Source organism: Salvelinus namaycush, chromosome 39 (assembly GCF_016432855.1).
Source record: "Salvelinus namaycush isolate Seneca chromosome 39, SaNama_1.0, whole genome shotgun sequence".
Classification (NCBI taxonomy): domain Eukaryota; kingdom Metazoa; phylum Chordata; class Actinopteri; order Salmoniformes; family Salmonidae; genus Salvelinus; species Salvelinus namaycush.
In genome coordinates, this window is record NC_052345.1 from 5,583,827 (window position 1) to 5,604,469 (window position 20,643).

General features: G+C 41.0%; 1 protein-coding gene across 1 annotated transcript in view; it reads right to left on the minus strand.

Annotated features, from left to right (window-relative positions):
* Window positions 1-20,131, minus strand: part of rbm20 (RNA binding motif protein 20) — a 73,107-nt gene extending 52,976 nt beyond the window's left edge. The window contains exon 1 of the mRNA XM_038978582.1: window positions 19,998-20,131. Coding sequence (XP_038834510.1) covers window positions 19,998-20,131 — 134 coding nt within the window. The remainder of the gene's footprint in view (window positions 1-19,997) is intronic.
* Between the last annotated feature and the right edge of the window lie 512 nt (window positions 20,132-20,643).

Genomic DNA, 20,643 nt, shown 5'->3' on the forward strand with positions numbered 1-20,643 from the left:
AACGCTCGCGTCGCATACGGTGTGGTCAGGGTATAATGTTACCTATAACCCTAACGTTACATATAACCCTAATGTTATATATAACCCTAATGTTATCTATAACCCTAATGTTACCATAATGTTATCTATAACCCTAATGTTACCTATAACTCTAATGTTACCATAATGTTACCTATAACCCTAACGTTACCTATAACCCTAACGTTATATATAACCCTAATGTTATCTATAACCCTAATGTTACCATAATGTTATCTATAACCCTAATGTTACCTATAACCCTAACGTTACATATAACCCTAATGTTATCTATAACCCTAATGTTACCCTAATGTTATCTATAACCCTAATGTTACCTATAACCCTAACGTTACATATAACCCTAATGTTGCCTATAACCCTAACGTTACATATAACCCTAATGTTATCTATAACCCTAATGTTACCTATAACCCTAATGGTACCTATAACCCTAATGTTACCTATAACCCTAATGTTACCCTAATGTTACCTATAACCCTAATGTTACCCTAATGTTACCTGTAACCCTAATGTTACCCTAATGTTACGTATAACCCTAATGTTACCTATAACTATATCGTATTCTTATCTTTTATTATTTATTATTGTTGATGCATTGTCGAGAAGGAACCTGCAAGTAAGCATTTTGTTGGATGATTTATACAAAGTGTATCCTGTGCATACGACTAATACAACTTGAAACTTGAATCTTCAGGGTAGAACTGTAACGTTCATCTTCAGGGTAGAACTTTAATATTCATATTCAGGGTAGAACTGTAATATTCATATTCAGGGTAGAACTGTAACGTTCATCTTCAGGGTAGAACTGAATCTTCAGGGTAGAACTGAATCTTCAGAGTGGAACTGAATCTTCAGGGTAGACCTGTAACTTTCATCTTCAGGGTAGAACTGTAACGTTCATCTTCAGAGTAGGACTTTAACGTTCATCTTCAGGGTAGAACTGTAACGTTCATCTTCAGGGTAGAACTGTAACGTTCATCTTCAGGGTAGAACTGTAACGTTCATCTTCAGGGTAGAACTGTAACGTTCGTCTTCAGGGTAGAACTGTAACGTTCGTCTTCAGGGTAGAACTGTAACGTTCATCTTCAGGGTAGAACTGTAACGTTCATCTTCAGGGTAGAGCTGTAACTTTCATCTTCAGGGTAGAACTGTAACGTTCATCTTCAGGGTAGAACTGAATCTTCAGGGTAGAACTGAATCTTCAGAGTAGAACTGAATCTTCAGGGTAGAACTGAATCTTCAGAGTAGAACTGAATCTTCAGGGTAGAACTGTAACGTTCATCTTCAGGGTAGAACTGTAACTTGAATCTTCAGGGTAGAACTGTAACTTGAATCTTCAGGGTAGAACTGTAACTTGAATATTCAAGGTAGAACTGTAACGTTCATCTTCAGGGTAGAACTGTAACTTGAATATTCAAGGTAGAACTGTAACGTTCATCTTCAGGGTAGAACTGAATCTTCAGGGTAGAACTGAACCTTCAGGGTAGAACTGTAACTTGAATATTCAAGGTAGACTGTAACGTTCATCTTCAGGATAGAAATGTAACGTTCATCTTCAGGGTAGCACTGTAACGTTCATCTTCAGGGTAGAACTGTAACGTTCATATTCAGGGTAGAACTGAATCTTCAGGGTAGAAATGTAACGTTCATCTTCAGGGTAGAACTGTAATATTCATATTCAGGGTAGAACTGTAACGTTCATCTTCAGGGTAGAACTGTAACATTCATCTTCAGGGTAGAACTGTAACGTTCATCTTCAGGATAGAACTGTAACTTTCATCTTCAGGGTAGAACTGTAACTTTCATCTTCAGGGTAGACCTGAATCTTCAAGGTAGAACTGTAACGTTCATCTTCAGGGTAGAACTGTAACGTTCATCTTCAGGGTAGAACTGTAACGTTCATCTTTAGGGTAGAACTGAATCTTCAGGGTAGAACTGTAACGTTCATCTTCAGGGTAGAACTGTAACGTTCATCTTCAGGGTAGAACTGTAACTTTCATCTTCAGGGTAGAACTGTAACGTTCATCTTCAGGGTAGAACTGTAACGTTCATCTTCAGGGTAGAACTGTAACGTTCATCTTCAGGATAGAACTGTAACGTTCATCTTCAGGGTAGAACTGTAACGTTCATCTTCAGGGTAGAACTGTAACTTTCATCTTCAGGGTAGAACTGTAATGTTCATCTTCAGGGTAGAACTGAATCTTCAGGGTAGAACTGAACCTTCAGGGTAGAACTGTAACTTTAATCTTCAGGGTAGAACTGCAACATTCATCTTCAGGGTAGAACTGTAACGTTCATTTTCAGGGTAGAATTGTACCGTTCATCTTCAGGGTAGAACTGAATATTCAGGGTAGAACTGTAACGTTCATTATTAGGGTAGAACTGTAATGTTCATCTTCAGGGTAGGACTGTAATGTTCATCTTCAGGGTAGAACTGCAACGTTCATTTTCAGGGTAGAACTGTAACGTTCATCTTCAGGGTAGAACTGAATCTTCAGGGTAGAACTGTAACTTGAATCTTCAGGGTAGAACTGTAACTTGAATATTCAAGGTCTAACTGTAAACCTTTCAGCACTTTGGGTTCTACACTTACATCTGAACTGTTGTTATAGCCATTAACCTTGTAGTTTTACCATCACACGTTGCCCTGTTAGCTTCTGGTCAAATACCAGTATTGTATCAGCCTTCATCTTTCCTCCAAACATAACGTGGCATGTATTAAAAGAGAAGAAAGTAATGTAATTGAACTGAAACATGATGAAATATGATCAAGATAATCAAAGGACAGGAAGGAAGTAAGGACTTTATTTAAACATGTCTGTCTGCTTTGTTGAGGTAGCCTAATCTGTCAAAACGACTATCTTAAGGGGTCAAAACTGCTTTTCGGCCCTTACAATTCCACAGGAAGGTACATTTAAGGGCTGGCGCATCTTACAGCTTGCATTTAATGAGTTGGGGCATTCCAGAACCTTCAGAGGAGGAAGGAACCCCACCACATGTCAAAACACATAACACCATCACTGAAAAGCATCCTAGATCTTAACAACACTGCTTCATACAGTTATGAGGTTGCTTGACATCATATTTGAGTTTCCTTGTCATCATATTTATAGTTTAAACATTCAATAAAGCTATACTTGATCCACAGGACGTTTTATCTACTATATCAAGGCACGAGGGTAGCTTATAGAAGCCATACTTGCTCACACACACACGCTCACACACACACACACACACACGCACGCACACACACACACACACACGCACACACACACGCACACGCACACGCACACACACACACACACACACACACACACACACACACACACACACACACACACACACACACACACGACAGGCTAATATCAAATAATGACAATAATGACATTAAGTCCATCTAGAATCTAGAAACGTAAATCTAGAATCTAGAGATGTACATCTTGAATCTAGAGAGGTAAATCTAGAATCTAGAGACATACATCTCAAATCTAGAGACATAACGTAAACTCACGTAAACTCGCACATCGCCTTGGTCCGTACAATTGCCCTTATTTTAGCGCCCCAAAAACGTAATACTTCCAGATCAACTGTAATGTCAATACCATTGTAAAGCACAATTTCTCCTCTTTCCAACACAATCAATTACATGACCTAAACACTGCCTGTTTCTGCATAATTCAAGCAGGCAATGAGCCCCGTCGGGTCTTTTTAAAAATGGCGGGTGGGGAAGCGAAACTAATGCGTGATAGTGAGAAGGAGAGATGTTGTGTGGGAAAATTGCTTTATTACACTCGATCTGTCCACCTTATCACCTTATCACCTGTAAATAAAACACTATAAAGAGTTTATATAATGTGTCATTACATACCTATTTGAAGGTTTGTGTCGAATTTGAATCGGGCTTTTAGAGCGGTGCTAAAGTGATCTTATAAGTAAACAGCTGCTTTGAGAATGATGATCGCATGCAATGATGACGCAAAAAATGACTAGGTATCCCCCCCTTACCCCGTCACTGTCAATTTCTTGTTTTTAAACGATGAGAGAAGTGCTACACCTGGTGGAGAGAGATTGTAAGACAGAAATAGTTGCTTTATGCGTGCTGTACGTTACGACATGACACGTCACGATGTAACGGAGGGTCCGTTTTTTCAACTTTTCTCCAATACTATAGAGCCATTGCCATGTCATCAATGCTTGAATAGAAACGTAGTTCACACACTCGATTTTGAAGTCAACACAGTCGCTACAGTCCCATTAGTTTTCTTTGTAGCCTCGTTTGAATGTTGCGGTTGCGCACATTTGTACGGAATGGGGTGAGTTTAAGTTACATCTAGAATCTAGAGACGTAAATCTAGACATCTATTGACGTCAGGAATATGAGTCATGTTTCACTTGTCTGTAATTTATCTGGTGGATTACTAATAATTAACCAGCTCATTAACACGCCATCTTTAGCTCCCCATCGAGTCTAAACATCCACGCACCCTCCTCAGTAATCTTCTACACGGCCAAGAAGTCTGAACCCAGTGTCACTGCCAGCAGGGGTTGCTATAGATAGCAGGACACCTGTGGAGAGGATGAGGGCACCACACCACGGCTCTGACCATGAAACAATTGAATCCTTAATTCTGTAATCTTCAAAACACTCACTCTTTTGTCACGTAATCTACTAACAGCACAACTTTGGAACACTAAAACACTGTAACGTTGACTCAAAAGTGATGTTGTGTCTGCATTGTCAAGTGTGAGATATCCAGTTTCATCCGCCTCCCCATTAGCTTCTCTAACGCGGCTGTTTTTGAAAATAGAATGTGGTATTAACAGGGGGTTAGCACTAGACAATAACACACATTCATTATAAGTAATAGCGTGTGCCAGATGAGCGCGGGGCCAGGCTATATTCTGCTCTGGGCTCTCACACTGTCAGAAACACTACCCCCACCAATGGAAGCTCTCAGGGGGTAGGTCCATCTAAAGGAGGTAGCCTAAACACGGTAAGGACATCTAAGATGATGTAACTGAATTAGAATGGGCTGCTATTAATATTCGTATGTAGAGGGGGACTGCATTTACATAAACATGATATGATATTTTGCACATTATTTTGACCAGCTTCCTGAAGTCAGCTATGGCTGTTTGTTCCAGCTATAGACCTACATGTACTCTATACAGTCCAAACTGTTGCCACAAATGGGAATTTGACCCATTTGAGCAGACCAATCAAATAGGTGTAGAAGAAAGAAGTGTGTAGGACTTGTGTCTGCACCCCACTTCCAGTCCTGCAGTTCCCATTCGTCAATGAACAACTGGTTGACGTATTAGCCTGCTAGCATTAGCCTGCTGCCATTGTGAAACTTGTGAGGGTTTATATTTGATTTCCTGTGTTCTGTTCCCATGTAGATGAAAGCAGAGGGATGCCTTTGGGGTGAGCACACGTGCTGCACACTCTACCAGTCCCTCAGCTGTTCACACACAAACAGACGCATGCGCACACGCTCACACACAGACGTGCATGCATGCGCACACAAACACACGCGCGTACACACACAGCATGGCTCTGGACTTCATACAGGGTGGGTATTATCTTCTTTAAAACAGGCTATCCTGCTAGGCTAACCCCTGCTAGGAGGATCCCCACTGGGTAGACCTGGGCAGCAACATGCATACAGTACATTCTCTACATTAGAACACACAGGGGATGTCCTCAGCATTTCACACACGTGGTTGGGTGCATACCTGGGTTCAAATACTATTTTGAAATCCTGTCAAATACTTTGTCTGTGCTTGATTGATCTTGCCTGTTGCAATCAATAGAGTAGTCACAAGAGTGTTAACCCTGCCCATCTGGCACTCCAGGAAGGCTAATGTTTGAACCCAGGTCTGGTGGTTGGTACGTATTTGAGGGAGAGAAGGCAATGAGAGAGACAGAGAGAGAGAGGGAGACGGAGAGAGAGAGACGGAGAGAGAGAGATACAGAGAGAGCGAGACGGAGAGAGAGAGATACAGAGAGAGCGAGACGAAGAGAGAGCGATACAGAGAGAGAGAGACGGAGAGAGAGCAAGTCAATAGGCATTACTTCGTTGAAGCCCTGATCTCTTTGTCACTAATAATAACCAAGTGAATTTTGGTGACATGCTCGGTCGATAGAAACCCTTTCTTTTTTGATATGCCTACGCAAGCCTGACGACCTCTGATATAAACCATGGATTATAGGATTGTCCACACACACACACACACACACACACACACACACACACACACACACACACACACACACACACACACACACACACACACACACACACACACACACACACACACACACACACACACACACACACTTGAGCTGGTCGTATTACTTTTTCAATCATCGTTTAGATGTCTAAGTTCATAAGGTTTATAAAGTACAACAAGTGTTGATGTTAAGGGAGGATGGAAAGATTTGAGGCTGAAACACACACTCACTAACGTGTGTGACACACACACACACACAGGCGCACTTACCCACACAAAGTACTGCACGCACACACTAACACACAGTACTTGCGGCCCGCCCACACACACACACACACAAAGTACTGAGTGCCCACACACACACGTGCGCGATCACACACTCGCTGACGCACACGTACACTCTGAATGTAAAACTCTTACATAAAGAGTACACATGTTTTCTGATATGTTACCCATGGTACACTGCGTCTTTTTACAGTCAAATAAAGGCTATATCTGATTTTGTATAAAGTTGACAGCCTGTCCCACATTCATCATGACCATTCCTAGTGTGATCTACATGAACAGCTCTTCATTTAGATACTGTTTAACACTGACTGGGACGTTTATATGTTGCCAGATTGGCCTTCTAAATAACAGTACAAGACAAAGACCTGCCAGTAAATGGGCCCATTATGGTGACATATGATCTAATACCTTAAATGAGTACTTTAAAGGAGATAGGCTATTTAGTTATATTTCCAGCTGCAAACAGCACTAAATGTCCACCGTATATCTGTAGTAGTAAAGGAATAGAATTCCCAGAGAGGAGCCTTCCACAACAAAGGCTGAAAATGTGCTGATCTGTGGAAATGAACACAGTATATCTCTCTGATTCCCATCTCTGTGTGTGAAAAGCTCTTGGCTGTGTAAGAAACAACAAGCCGAGAGATAATCTTTCATTGAGCGCTTATCTAAAGTCGCCTAAACTCTCGCCTGTCAACCTTGACTTATCAAACAGACGTTTAAACCCCTTCAGAATCCTCTCGTTCTGAACAAAGTTCCAGATGCTTAGTACTGTTAAGTCGACACTCCACACCTCTACTCTGGTTTTGTTTTACCATGGAGTTATTATTCAGCCCTCCTGTTCATAAGATGCTTTCGATAAAATGCTCTGGATTTCCTAGCCTGGTCGCAGATCATTTTGTGGTGTCTTGTCAACTCCTCTGATCATTGGCAACAGCACAAACAGTTTTGGGACCAGGCCACGAATTCTCTTGAAGCCGTAAGGAAAAAAACTCTTCCATATCCAACAAAATCTCTCTTAATCTCTGATGTCTACGGATGTAGGAGGCAGTTTTCTACAGCAGGGAAATAATCCTGCCACAACAGGAAATGTGAATTATTTTGTGGATTATACTTAATGGACATTTTTTGTAGATTTTTCGTAAGGGGAAAATCAAGTCTGAAATGAAAAACTTTAGAAGCCTTTTTAAACCTCAAATACTCTACAGGTTTGCATTTACTGCTGTGCAGGAGAATTCTCAGCAACAGAAGGGTGATCAAATTAAGATCCTACATCTGTACCTTGTAGGGTAGCTCTGGTGTCATAGGGGTCATAAACAGTAACTATAGGAGAATATATTATCAATGGTGTAATTAAAGGTTATGTTTAATCTATCTGGCTGCTTTAAGGCTCTTTCAGTAAAGTACAGCTCGAAGGATTTTGATAGGGAAACTGAGTAAGGCATCAATAATTGGGCACAAGCACCTGTAAGAGAGATCCCTGCTAGATTGGGATCACCAGCCTTAATTCTTCTGAACCACGGATATTTTGTTACTTTGCAATGTTTCTATGACATCACATACTTTGTACTTCCCCAATCAAATCATAAAGTTTTGTAACTTAAGTAACAATGATTTATCTGATGTAACAAAGATTCCTGAGAAGCGTAGATTTTGTTTTACAGACGCAGGCACACTTGCTAGATTTGTGAGAGGGTTTCATTTGAACAAAAGAGAGAAGATAACTTTGGTCTTCCACATGTATCAACTATCAACCAAAATATCTGAGTACTTTTTCAATATCAGTTTATAATTTTTCTGAAGATAACTTTGTGAAACAACACAGTAGATAGTCAGACAGGTGTCAAAGACCTCAGAAACCTCAACCTCACAGCCTGGCACCTTCTACTAATTCCACTGGGTTACACTATGCAAACATTAGAAAGGTTGACCTGGGGAAGCCTACCTTTCCAATATCAACATATTTTCGCTTGACATGACTTTTCTAAAACCTGTCAGGCATTTAACATAAGGATTAGCCCAGTTGCTGCCATGTGTCAACACAGCAATGAACACATGCTCAGGGTCCAGGGTTAGATGGGGGGTGGAGAGGAAGAAGGTGAGGGAAGAGGAGGAGGAGGAAGAGGGGGAGGGGGAAGAGGAGGAGGAGGAAGAGGGGGGGGGGGGGGAGTGTTGCTCCAAATACACAACTTCTGTAGCAAGGGAGGAATTAAATGACCCCTGTCCAGATCAGTTTGTGCTATCCTGGCAGCTGACCATAGGAATGGGCAAGACTGGACAAACAGATCTGGGACCATGACAGAATAAAATCACCTATCTACAAATAGGCCTTAGTCGGTGGTCTGTGTGTGTTGCAGCCTGTTGACCTACTGTGGTTGGGCAGAGCAAGTAAGATCTGTCCCCTGGCACCAAGGCAGTTAGCGTGTCATGCTAATGTTGCTAACGTCCTTCTAATGGTATTTTCTAAATCCATTTATAAGGAGCAACAGCCACATGGAGTATTGTTTTTATATCGCTCTCCTTACTGCCATGCCCCGGCTTGACTCGGTAAACTGTTTACTTTCACAGAGGCACGAGGATTAGGACAAGCACCTGTCGTCCGGGTTTAGCCGGGGTAGGCCGTCATTGTAAATAAGAATTTGTTCTTAACTGACTTGCCTAGTTAAATAAAGGTTATATAAATAAAAATATAAATAAACCTGGCTTTCCCTGAATAAACAAATACAAAGTTGGGTAATGGTATTTCAATTTGATGTCCCCCTAAAGTAAACTGAGGGATTTCAAAGCAGCCCCTCTACTGTTAGTCTACAATCCCAGAGCAGTTAATATAGCCACTAATCAATCATCTAGCCACTAATTAATGTCAAGGCTGACATTATTATTGCCTGGCAGGGGGTACTATGCCGTGTCGGACCTGGGAAAACACATTAGAGAGCTTTGGTTAATGTCCCCCTATCTGTCTGGTCAGTGTGACAGACCTACTGACACCTTCTTTCTCATCAACTGCAGCACTTTACTTCACTTTATAGCACTTTACTGCAGCAATTAACATTTATGGTCCTTATGGTGTTTATGACTATTGTATTATCTTGTTCAAATACTTGTGTAGTAACAATATAACTACTATGGTAACAATGTTGTAATAACATGCTGTAATAGTAGTTGAGTGCTTTTTGCAAAAGAACATGAATGTCATACCTTCAACCATTTGTCTTTCTGAGACCTACAGCGGGATCACCAGCATCAATGGTGAGCTATTGTTCTCTACACCATCATGGCATGGGACAGATAGCAAAGCTTAGAGAACAAAATAACAAAAGCATTCAGAACATGTTCTCCATGTTTTCCACAGGTCTTTACCCGTCATCAGCTGCACCCCAGTACCATATCCTGCATGCTACACTCTTAGAAAAAAGGTTCCAAAAGGGTTCTTCGGCTGTCGCCATAAGAGAACCATTTTTGGTTCTTGGTACAAGCCTTTTTAGTTCCAGGTATAACCCTTTTGGGTTCCATGTAGAGCCCTCTGTGGAAAGCGTTCTACATGGAACACAAAAGTGTTCTACTTGGAACCAAAGGGGTTTTACCCGGAACCAAAAACAGTTCTTCAAAAGTTTCTCCTATGAGGACAGTCGAAAAACCCTTCAAGGTTCTAGAAAGCACTTTTTCTTCTAAGAGTGCATTAACAGCACTATGAACCTTTAACAGAGAAATAGAAATGTTTACAGTCATTCTTTGGGGACAGCTATCCCCCTAAAACATAAGTCCTACTACAGTATGGACAGCTATCCCCTCGCTAGGCTAAACCATTAGTCCTGAAGTCCTACTACAGTATGGACAGCTATCCCCTCGCTAGGCTAAACCATTAGTCCTAAAGTCCTACTACAGTATGGACAGCTATCCCCTCGCTAGGCTAAACCCTTAGTCATACTACAGTATGGACAGCTATCCCCTAGCTAGTCTAAACCCTTAGTCCTACTACAGTATGGACAGCTATCCCCTCGCTAGGCTAAACCCTTAGTCATACTACAGTATGGACAACTATCCCCTAGCTAGTCTAAACCATTAGTCATACTACAGTATGGACAGCTATTCCCTAGCTAGTCTAAACCCTTAGTCATACTACAGTATGGACAACTATCCCCTAGCTAGGCTAAACCATTAGTCATACTACAGTATGGACAGCTATCCCCTAGCTAGTCTAAACCCTTAGTCCTACTACAGTATGGACAGCTATCCCCTAGCTAGTCTAAACCCTTAGTCATACTACAGTATGGACAGCTATCCCCTAGCTAGGCTAAACCCTTAGTCATATTACAGTATGGACAGCTATCCCCTAGCTAGTCTAAACCCTTAGTCATACTACAGTATGGACAGCTATCCCCTAGCTAGTCTAAACCCTTAGTCATACTACAGTATGGACAGCTATCCCCTAGCTAGTCTAAACCCTTAGTCATACTACAGTATGGACAGCTATCCCCTCACTAGGCTAAACCATAAGTCTTAAATTCCTACTACAGTATGGACAGCTATCCCCTAGCTAGTCTAAACCCTTAGTCATACTACAGTATGGACAGCTATCCCCAAGCTAGTCTAAACCCTTAGTCCTACTACAGTATGGACAGCTATCCCCTAGCTAGTCTAAACCCTTAGTCATACTACAGTATGGACAACTATCCCCTAGCTAGTCTAAACCCTTAGTCCTACTACAGTATGGACAGCTATCCCCTAGCTAGTCTAAACCCTTAGTCATACTACAGTATGGACAGCTATCCCCTCGCTAGGCTAAACCATGAGTCTTAAAGTCCTACTACAGTATGGACAGCTATCCCCTAGCTAGTCTAAACCCTTAGTCATACTACAGTATGGACAGCTATCCCCAAGCTAGTCTAAACCCTTAGTCCTACTACAGTATGGACAGCTATCCCCTAGCTAGTCTAAACCCTTAGTCACACTACAGTATGGACAGCTATCCCCAAGCTAGTCTAAACCCTTAGTCCTACTACAGTATGGACAGCTATCCCCTAGCTAGTCTAAACCCTTAGTCATACTACAGTATGGACAGCTATCCCCTAGCTAGTCTAAACCCTTAGTCATACTACAGTATGGACAGCTATCCCCTAGCTAGTCTAAACCCTTAGTCATACTACAGTATGGACAACTATCCCCTAGCTAGTCTAAACCATTAGTCCTACTACAGTATGGACAACTATCCCCTCGCTAGTCTAAACCATTAGTCCTACTACAGTACGGACAGGTATCCCCTCGCTAGTCTAAACCCTTAGTCATACTACAGTATGGACAACTATCCCCTAGCTAGTCTAAACCCTTAGTCATACTACAGTATGGACAACTATCCCCTAGCTAGTCTAAACCCTTAGTCATACTACAGTATGGACAGCTATCCCCTAGCTAGACTAAACCATTAGTCATACTACAGTATGGACAACTATCCCCTAGCTAGTCTAAACCCTTAGTCATACTACAGTATGGACAGCTATCCCCTAGCTAGTCTAAACCCTTAGTCATACTACAGTATGGACAACTATCCCCTAGCTAGTCTAAACCCTTAGTCATACTACAGTATGGACAGCTATCCCCTAGCTAGTCTAAACCCTTAGTCATACTACAGTATGGACAACTATCCCCTAGCTAGTCTAAACCATTAGTCCTACTACAGTATGGACAACTATCCCCTCGCTAGTCTAAACCATTAGTCCTACTACAGTACGGACAGGTATCCCCTCGCTAGTCTAAACCCTTAGTCATACTACAGTATGGACAACTATCCCCTAGCTAGTCTAAACCCTTAGTCATACTACAGTATGGACAGCTATCCCCTAGCTAGTCTAAACCCTTAGTCATACTACAGTATGGACAGCTATCCCCTAGCTAGTCTAAACCCTTAGTCATACTACAGTATGGACAACTATCCCCTAGCTAGGCTGAACCCTTAGTCCTACTACAGTATGGACAGCTATCCCCTAGCTAGTCTAAACCCTTAGTCATACTACAGTATGAACAGCTATCCCCTAGCTAGTCTAAACCCTTAGTCATACTACAGTATGGACAGCTATCCCCTAGCTAGTCTAAACCCTTAGTCATACTACAGTATGGACAACTATCCCCTAGCTAGTCTAAACCCTTAGTCATACTACAGTATGGACACCTATCCCCTAGCTAGTCTAAACCCTTAGTCATACTACAGTATGGACAGCTATCCCCTAGCTAGGCTAAACTATTAGTCATACTACAGTATGGACAGCTATCCCCTAGCTAGTCTAAACCCTTAGTCATACTACAGTATGGACAACTATCCCCTAGCTAGTCTAAACCCTTAGTCATACTACAGTATGGACAGCTATCCCCAAGCTAGTCTAAACCCTTAGTCCTACTACAGTATGGACAGCTATCCCCTAGCTAGTCTAAACCCTTAGTCATACTACAGTATGGACAACTATCCCCTAGCTAGTCTAAACCCTTAGTCCTACTACAGTATGGACAGCTATCCCCTAGCTAGTCTAAACCCTTAGTCATACTACAGTATGGACAGCTATCCCCTCGCTAGGCTAAACCATAAGTCTTAAAGTCCTACTACAGTATGGACAGCTATCCCCTAGCTAGTCTAAACCCTTAGTCATACTACAGTATGGACAGCTATCCCCAAGCTAGTCTAAACCCTTAGTCCTACTACAGTATGGACAGCTATCCCCTAGCTAGTCTAAACCCTTAGTCATACTACAGTATGGACAGCTATCCCCAAGCTAGTCTAAACCCTTAGTCCTACTACAGTATGGACAGCTATCCCCTAGCTAGTCTAAACCCTTAGTCATACTACAGTATGGACAGCTATCCCCTAGCTAGTCTAAACCCTTAGTCATACTACAGTATGGACAGCTATCCCCTAGCTAGTCTAAACCCTTAGTCATACTACAGTATGGACAACTATCCCCTAGCTAGTCTAAACCATTAGTCCTACTACAGTATGGACAACTATCCCCTCGCTAGTCTAAACCATTAGTCCTACTACAGTACGGACAGGTATCCCCTCGCTAGTCTAAACCCTTAGTCATACTACAGTATGGACAACTATCCCCTAGCTAGTCTAAACCCTTAGTCATACTACAGTATGGACAACTATCCCCTAGCTAGTCTAAACCCTTAGTCATACTACAGTATGGACAGCTATCCCCTAGCTAGGCTAAACCATTAGTCATACTACAGTATGGACAACTATCCCCTAGCTAGTCTAAACCCTTAGTCATACTACAGTATGGACAACTATCCCCTCGCTAGTCTAAACCATTAGTCCTACTACAGTATGGACAACTATCCCCTAGCTAGTCTAAACCCTTAGTCATACTACAGTATGGACAACTATCCCCTAGCTAGTCTAAACCCTTAGTCATACTACAGTATGGACAGCTATCCCCTAGCTAGTCTAAACCCTTAGTCATACTACAGTATGGACAACTATCCCCTAGCTAGTCTAAACCATTAGTCCTACTACAGTATGGACAACTATCCCCTCGCTAGTCTAAACCATTAGTCCTACTACAGTACGGACAGGTATCCCCTCGCTAGTCTAAACCCTTAGTCATACTACAGTATGGACAACTATCCCCTAGCTAGTCTAAACCCTTAGTCATACTACAGTATGGACAGCTATCCCCTAGCTAGTCTAAACCCTTAGTCATACTACAGTATGGACAGCTATCCCCTAGCTAGTCTAAACCCTTAGTCATACTACAGTATGGACAACTATCCCCTAGCTAGTCTAAACCCTTAGTCATACTACAGTATGGACAGCTATCCCCTAGCTAGTCTAAACCCTTAGTCATACTACAGTATGGACAACTATCCCCTAGCTAGGCTGAACCCTTAGTCCTACTACAGTATGGACAGCTATCCCCTAGCTAGTCTAAACCCTTAGTCATACTACAGTATGGACAGCTATCCCCTAGCTAGTCTAAACCCTTAGTCATACTACAGTATGGACAGCTATCCCCTAGCTAGTCTAAACCCTTAGTCATACTACAGTATGGACAACTATCCCCTAGCTAGTCTAAACCCTTAGTCATACTACAGTATGGACAACTATCCCCTAGCTAGTCTAAACCCTTAGTCATACTACAGTATGGACAGCTATCCCCTAGCTAGTCTAAACCCTTAGTCATACTACAGTATGGACAGCTATCCCCTAGCTAGTCTAAACCCTTAGTCATACTACAGTATGGACAACTATCCCCTAGCTAGTCTAAACCCTTAGTCATACTACAGTATGGACAACTATCCCCTAGCTAGTCTAAACCCTTAGTCATACTACAGTATGGACAGCTATCCCCTAGCTAGTCTAAACCCTTAGTCATACTACAGTATGGACATACTGTGTCTGCAATAGGAGTCTCACCACGTCGTTCAAGTTTGAAGCAACAACTACTACTACTACATCACAACAAGAGAAGAATAGAAAAACAACAACAACAACATCCATAACAACAACAACAGCTAGAGAAGAACAGGAATATTACAACAACATCCATAACAACAACAACAGCTAGAGAAGAACAGGAATATTACAACAACATCCATAACAACAACAACAACAGCTAGAGAAGAACAGGAATATTACAACAACATCCATAACAACAACAACAGCTAGAGAAGAACAGGAATATTACAACAACATCCACAACAACAACAACAGCTAGAGAAGAATAGAAAGAAAACAACATAATCCACAACAATAAAATGTTCTACAGCCTCAGAGGAACATTCACTGAGGAGGCAGGCCTTCTGTAGGGGCTGTAGGTGAGGGGGGGGGGGAGAAAGCAAGAGAGAGAGGGGGGAAGTGAGAGCGAGAGAGATAGAGAGAACTAAATGGCAGAAGAAAAACAGCCCTGCGCTTCAGGCTGCAGATGAGTTGTGGGCCTAGAATGGTGTTTGTGGCGCTAATCAGTGCTGCCTAAGAAGAGGGGTCAGAGGCAACTTCCCCTTCTCTGACAAACTGGGCAGGGTGATAGAAAGCACACAGCTGGGGAAAAAGAGGGATGAGAGAGTGAGAAAGTGGAGAGAGAGAAAGGGGGGAGAGAGAGAGAAAGGGGAAAGTGTGTAAGACAGAGAGGTATCAGTATAAATGAAGCACTGTGTAAGGCGATACATAAACTTCCCTACTGTACTATGTTATGGCTACTTGGGTGTAAAACCTTAACATATGGTTCCTGGTTCCTGGTTCAGGAACAGCTAAGAGAGGAACTGCCTGGTATTCCCGTAATGTATAGAACCTGCGGTAGTAGTAATGTATAGTACATAAACTACAGTACTGGGCTATGTTATGTTATGGTTACTTGTGTGAAGCCTTAACATATGTTAAGATGCCTCAGGAACTGGTATTCCCATTACGCCAAGATAGAAAACCTGTGTCCTGTAAAAGTATAACTCACACAGGCGTGACAGGTGCTCTAAAGCTGGACTGAGACTAGGTTACATCAAAACTTAACTGACTCAACAAAGAGTAGTGAGAGAGAGAGCACATAAGGGTCTACTGCTTAACTGTATACAGACAAGTAGCGTATATTGATGTGTAGAAGTAATTCCATCAGTGGCTTTACCTAGACAAATTTCTCCAGAAAAATACAAGAAATGAATGGAGTATTGTTTTTGACAAAGACCGCGACTGAAGACTTCTCCTTTTAACAAAAGACATTTGATCTATAATCCGAATAATCAGTTATCTCCACATCTGTCCACAGTTAAAGCAGATTCACTACATGAAACAATGATTTATTTACAATTCACTGGTCGAGGTCATTTTTCATTGAATTAGCTACTACTGTGGTTACTATGTAGTGACATGTAAATACACACATTTCAAGAAATGGTTGCAAGTTGATAGTTCAACCAAATTTCAAATGTACATATTTGTTTTCTTATCTTTAAAGCAGTTTATGGTCAAGGAGAGACTACAAATGTCTACACTTGTAATAGCCTGAACTATCCCTTTAAGTGTACTGTGACCCAAAATGAATGTGTATTATTAGTTAGGACTGGTGAGTAGGCTATAAATCATGTGTAGAGAGGTTAATCATTCTATCTTCTTCTAATTGATGGACGGCTATAAACCATGTTGTGTGTCAGGTGAGGGGTCTGCGTATATAGAAATTGTTGCTGTTTTAAAATAGAATGAGTGGGCAGGCAAGCCATATAAGGACTGCTCTAACATTTCACTTTCTAGCTCAGCAACACACAAACATGGCCGCTTGATCCTACGCCTCTCTGCACACGCACGCGTGCATACACGTGTGCAAATACACACACAAACATACACGGGTGTGCACACACACACACATTTAACTCTGTTCCGTTCCATCCCCGGTCAAATCCTTACTCTTATCCTTATCGTTAATCAGAGGGCGTGTCAAACAGGGGTGTAAATTGCACATATTTACTCTACTATTTACTGTCTCAAACTCAAACACATAAGGCCTAGTTCATAGACTCATATTATATTCTGTGACGACGATCAAAAATCGAAACGTCAAGAAAAATCGCCTACCTGTGCCATTTCACTGGGCTATAATTCTAAATGTAACTGTAAAAATATAGATTTTGGTTGCAATAAGGGCGATAAATGTACATTTGTTGGTAAAATGACATTTAAAAAGTGATTTAGAAACAGACGTCAAGAGCCCGTGCCGTGCTGCATTCTCTTGTCTTGATCGAGCAGATCGCTTCTCTCACCACTTTTATACTGAATTACGTCTTATATATTTTAAGCCTCGAGACATGTAATATGACATATTACTTATGATCTCTCCCCTTTTCTAGTTACTCCATCATGATAAGTCCCCATAACTACGATCTCTCCCCTTTTCTAGTTACTCCATCATGATAAGTCCCCATAACTACGATCTCTCCCCTTTTCTAGTTACTCCATCATGATAAGTCCCCATAACTACGATCTCTCCCCTTTTCTAGTTACTCCATCATGATAAGTCCCCATAACTACGATCTCTCCCCTTTTCTAGTTACTCCATCATGATAAGTCCCCATAAACTCCCTTTAAACTGTGCAATATTCCTCCCTCAAACAGCCTACTTTACCACGGCTCACTGGTTTACATGGTAAAATGTGGGGTTTTCTATGATCAAATCGTACATATTAGTGCACTAAAATACTGCTTGTACCCTTTTGCATGTACACTAGGTGTACAAAGACATGGACAGTACAGCGGCTTCAGGCCAGTAAACAGTTGGGCCAACTTTATTATTACAAGTAGTAGCAAAACAAAGGCTTACTTTGTTATTGTAAAAGTTAACACTGATAATCAATGTTATATGAGAGTCAACATTGAGAAGTTAACATTGATAATCTATTATAAACCAGACTAAATCCAGTATAAACTACCCATGCATAAGTATTCACACCTATGTTGAATAAAATGTTAATACAGTCAATAATTACAGCTTTCTTAATATACATTCACAAAGTTATATTTAATCAGTGGAAAATATGTCAATGATTAGCAAATAAGATAATACCTGTTTTTTTCAACATGTAAGTCAAGGTCAAGGTTGCATAATGCAAGAAAGGTAATCAGTTATATTACACTGACGCTGGTAAACTTTACACACCTGAAAATAATCATGGTTTGGGAAATTCCGTATGTGTCATTACTGTAAATATTGTATGACACCAATGTACTTTTTGAAGAAGACACCAAAGGCTATTACATTGTACAAATAAGATTATTTATTACATATTCTTTTTTACATAAGATTACAAAGTTAAATGTTGAATCTGATATCAAATAACGATTTATTGTTGCTATGACATTTGTTCCACTGACAATGTAAGCATAAGATGGGACATTATAATAAAATGAAGTGGATATCTAACTACACTGTAGGGGGATTAGAGGAAATTGTCAGTTTTCTTTTCATAGAATGAGATAGTCTTCAATAAACTCAATTCATCTCTTCATTATCGATAATACATATTGTTGTATTTTAAACTAGTGAAATAAATAAAATATCTATTTACAACAACTTGTGTAATGTGTTTGAATGGCAAGTTAATTTGGCCCAGGAGAAGCTAAAAGCTATAACAAAAGTGGTAAACATTGTATTTGTGATTTCTCTTAAAAACAAATATATTAGATTTATTATACACTATATTGAGAACAGAATATTCCATAACGTTATAGTTATATAAATAACAATAAGGTTGTTATCACAAGGTCTCCATTCAACGTCTCAAATAACGGTTGTTACAAGTTGTTAATAAAAGGTCTAGTATTTAGCTCACGTTCATTTACTGGCGTCTGTAGAATCTCTTGGGCTGTTTATTGCTTATTTACTTAACAAAAACAATGATGTATTCATTATTTAAGAGGGAGATCTAATACTTTCATTTACTTCTAAAGTTCCTCAACTCACATAAGCACGGGTTTCAGTCGAACCCAATTGATTTTTGTGCTAATATTCTCTAAAGTAGAAATAATAAAAAACAAACAAATAAAAGTATAATAACATCAAAACAAAGGGAATGTTTTAGGAAACACAAATATTATGAGAAACGACTAATACATTCTTCAACATACTAAAGTTCTATATAACTATGACTAGCAAATGTATTTTAATTTCAACAAAATTATTTTCAGTTTTGCCTTTAGTCCGTCCTGCCTACTTTACTTAGAGCATAGTACTGCTTGTGTTTCAATATGAGACCTTCCTGTCTGTTATAAACATATACAGTGTGTGTGTGTGTGTTTGAGACTGAGTGAGACAGCTCTTCTATAAAAGATCTTTGTTCTAATATTTTCTGTTTTCTCTTTTTCCTCTCTTCCTGATTGTTTCCATGGTGAGACTGTCTGTAAAACTCTGTTTGAGACCGTGCTACTCCGCTCCATGGGAGAATGAACACTAGTGAGCCACAGTGAAATAAATGATTGTACAGAAACACTGTAGGCCATTGAGCCCACCCCTTCCACCTCATCCATCTTGCTCACAGGGATGACATTGAGGAGCTTTGGGAAGTGTTTTTTTCCTCTTTCCACAGCTTTTACAAAACGTGTATACACTATAACTCATCTGCCACCATCCGACTACAGTATTCCTTGAGACTATTGTTCAGAAGTTTGAATTCCATCATCCGTAGCTAGTTAGAGAAAGATATATGCATGAATACCAGCCTGCCAAATCTCCCTTCAACAAATGTATTTTCCATCCCTATTCCTCGGAAGTTGGAATTCCCTCAATGCGGCTAAGGAGACATTTATTAATTGATATATTCCTCCTAAATCCCCCTTGGAACTAATTCATTTTCATACATACCTTTGGGATAACAGTCATGGCATATATGTCTTCCCATACATAGCCGGTCTATGGCACATAGCATACCGGTATATGTGCATATATTTGCAGCAATATTTCCCTTACCTCTGGAAGTGTTCGTTGGACGTCTTGGCTCCCATATATCCTCCTTGGCTTTTCCCCGACATTTCACCAGTCTGGCCGTTCTTGACACCTTCGATGTGAGCCTCAAAGAGAGCCTTATCCCAGGCCTGTTGCATGGCCAAACAAAATCACTAACTAGTCCTTTATCTCCACTAACCAACCACACACACCCCTCAGAAAAGTTGTTACTGACTGTCGCCGTTGGAGGGGCTATAAATAAAAAATCCTTTGGTGTAACTCTCTCTCTCCCTTGCGATGGCCGACCGATAGCCTAGGGAAGCTGTTGAATACTGTACGCGCGGTCCTGTGGACTACTTTAACTCAGCAGGAACTTTTCCTCTCTCTTCCCTCTCTCTCACTTTCTCCCCAGTGCTTCTCCTGACAGACAGCGACAATGGCAGTCAGCAAAGCCCCTGGCCTTAGCTCTCTCTCCCTCTCTCTCTGCTTTCTCTCTCCTTCTCTCTCTGCTTTCTCTCGTCCTCCTCTTCTCCCCAGTGACAGAAAGTAAAACCCCAGGGGAGGTGGGTGTTCAAAGGTAAACGACCACAGTTGAATGAAGAGTTTGAGGAAACGACAGAGGTGGGGAGGTTTGGAGGGATAGGGAGGGAGGGAGGGGGTGGTAAGTTAA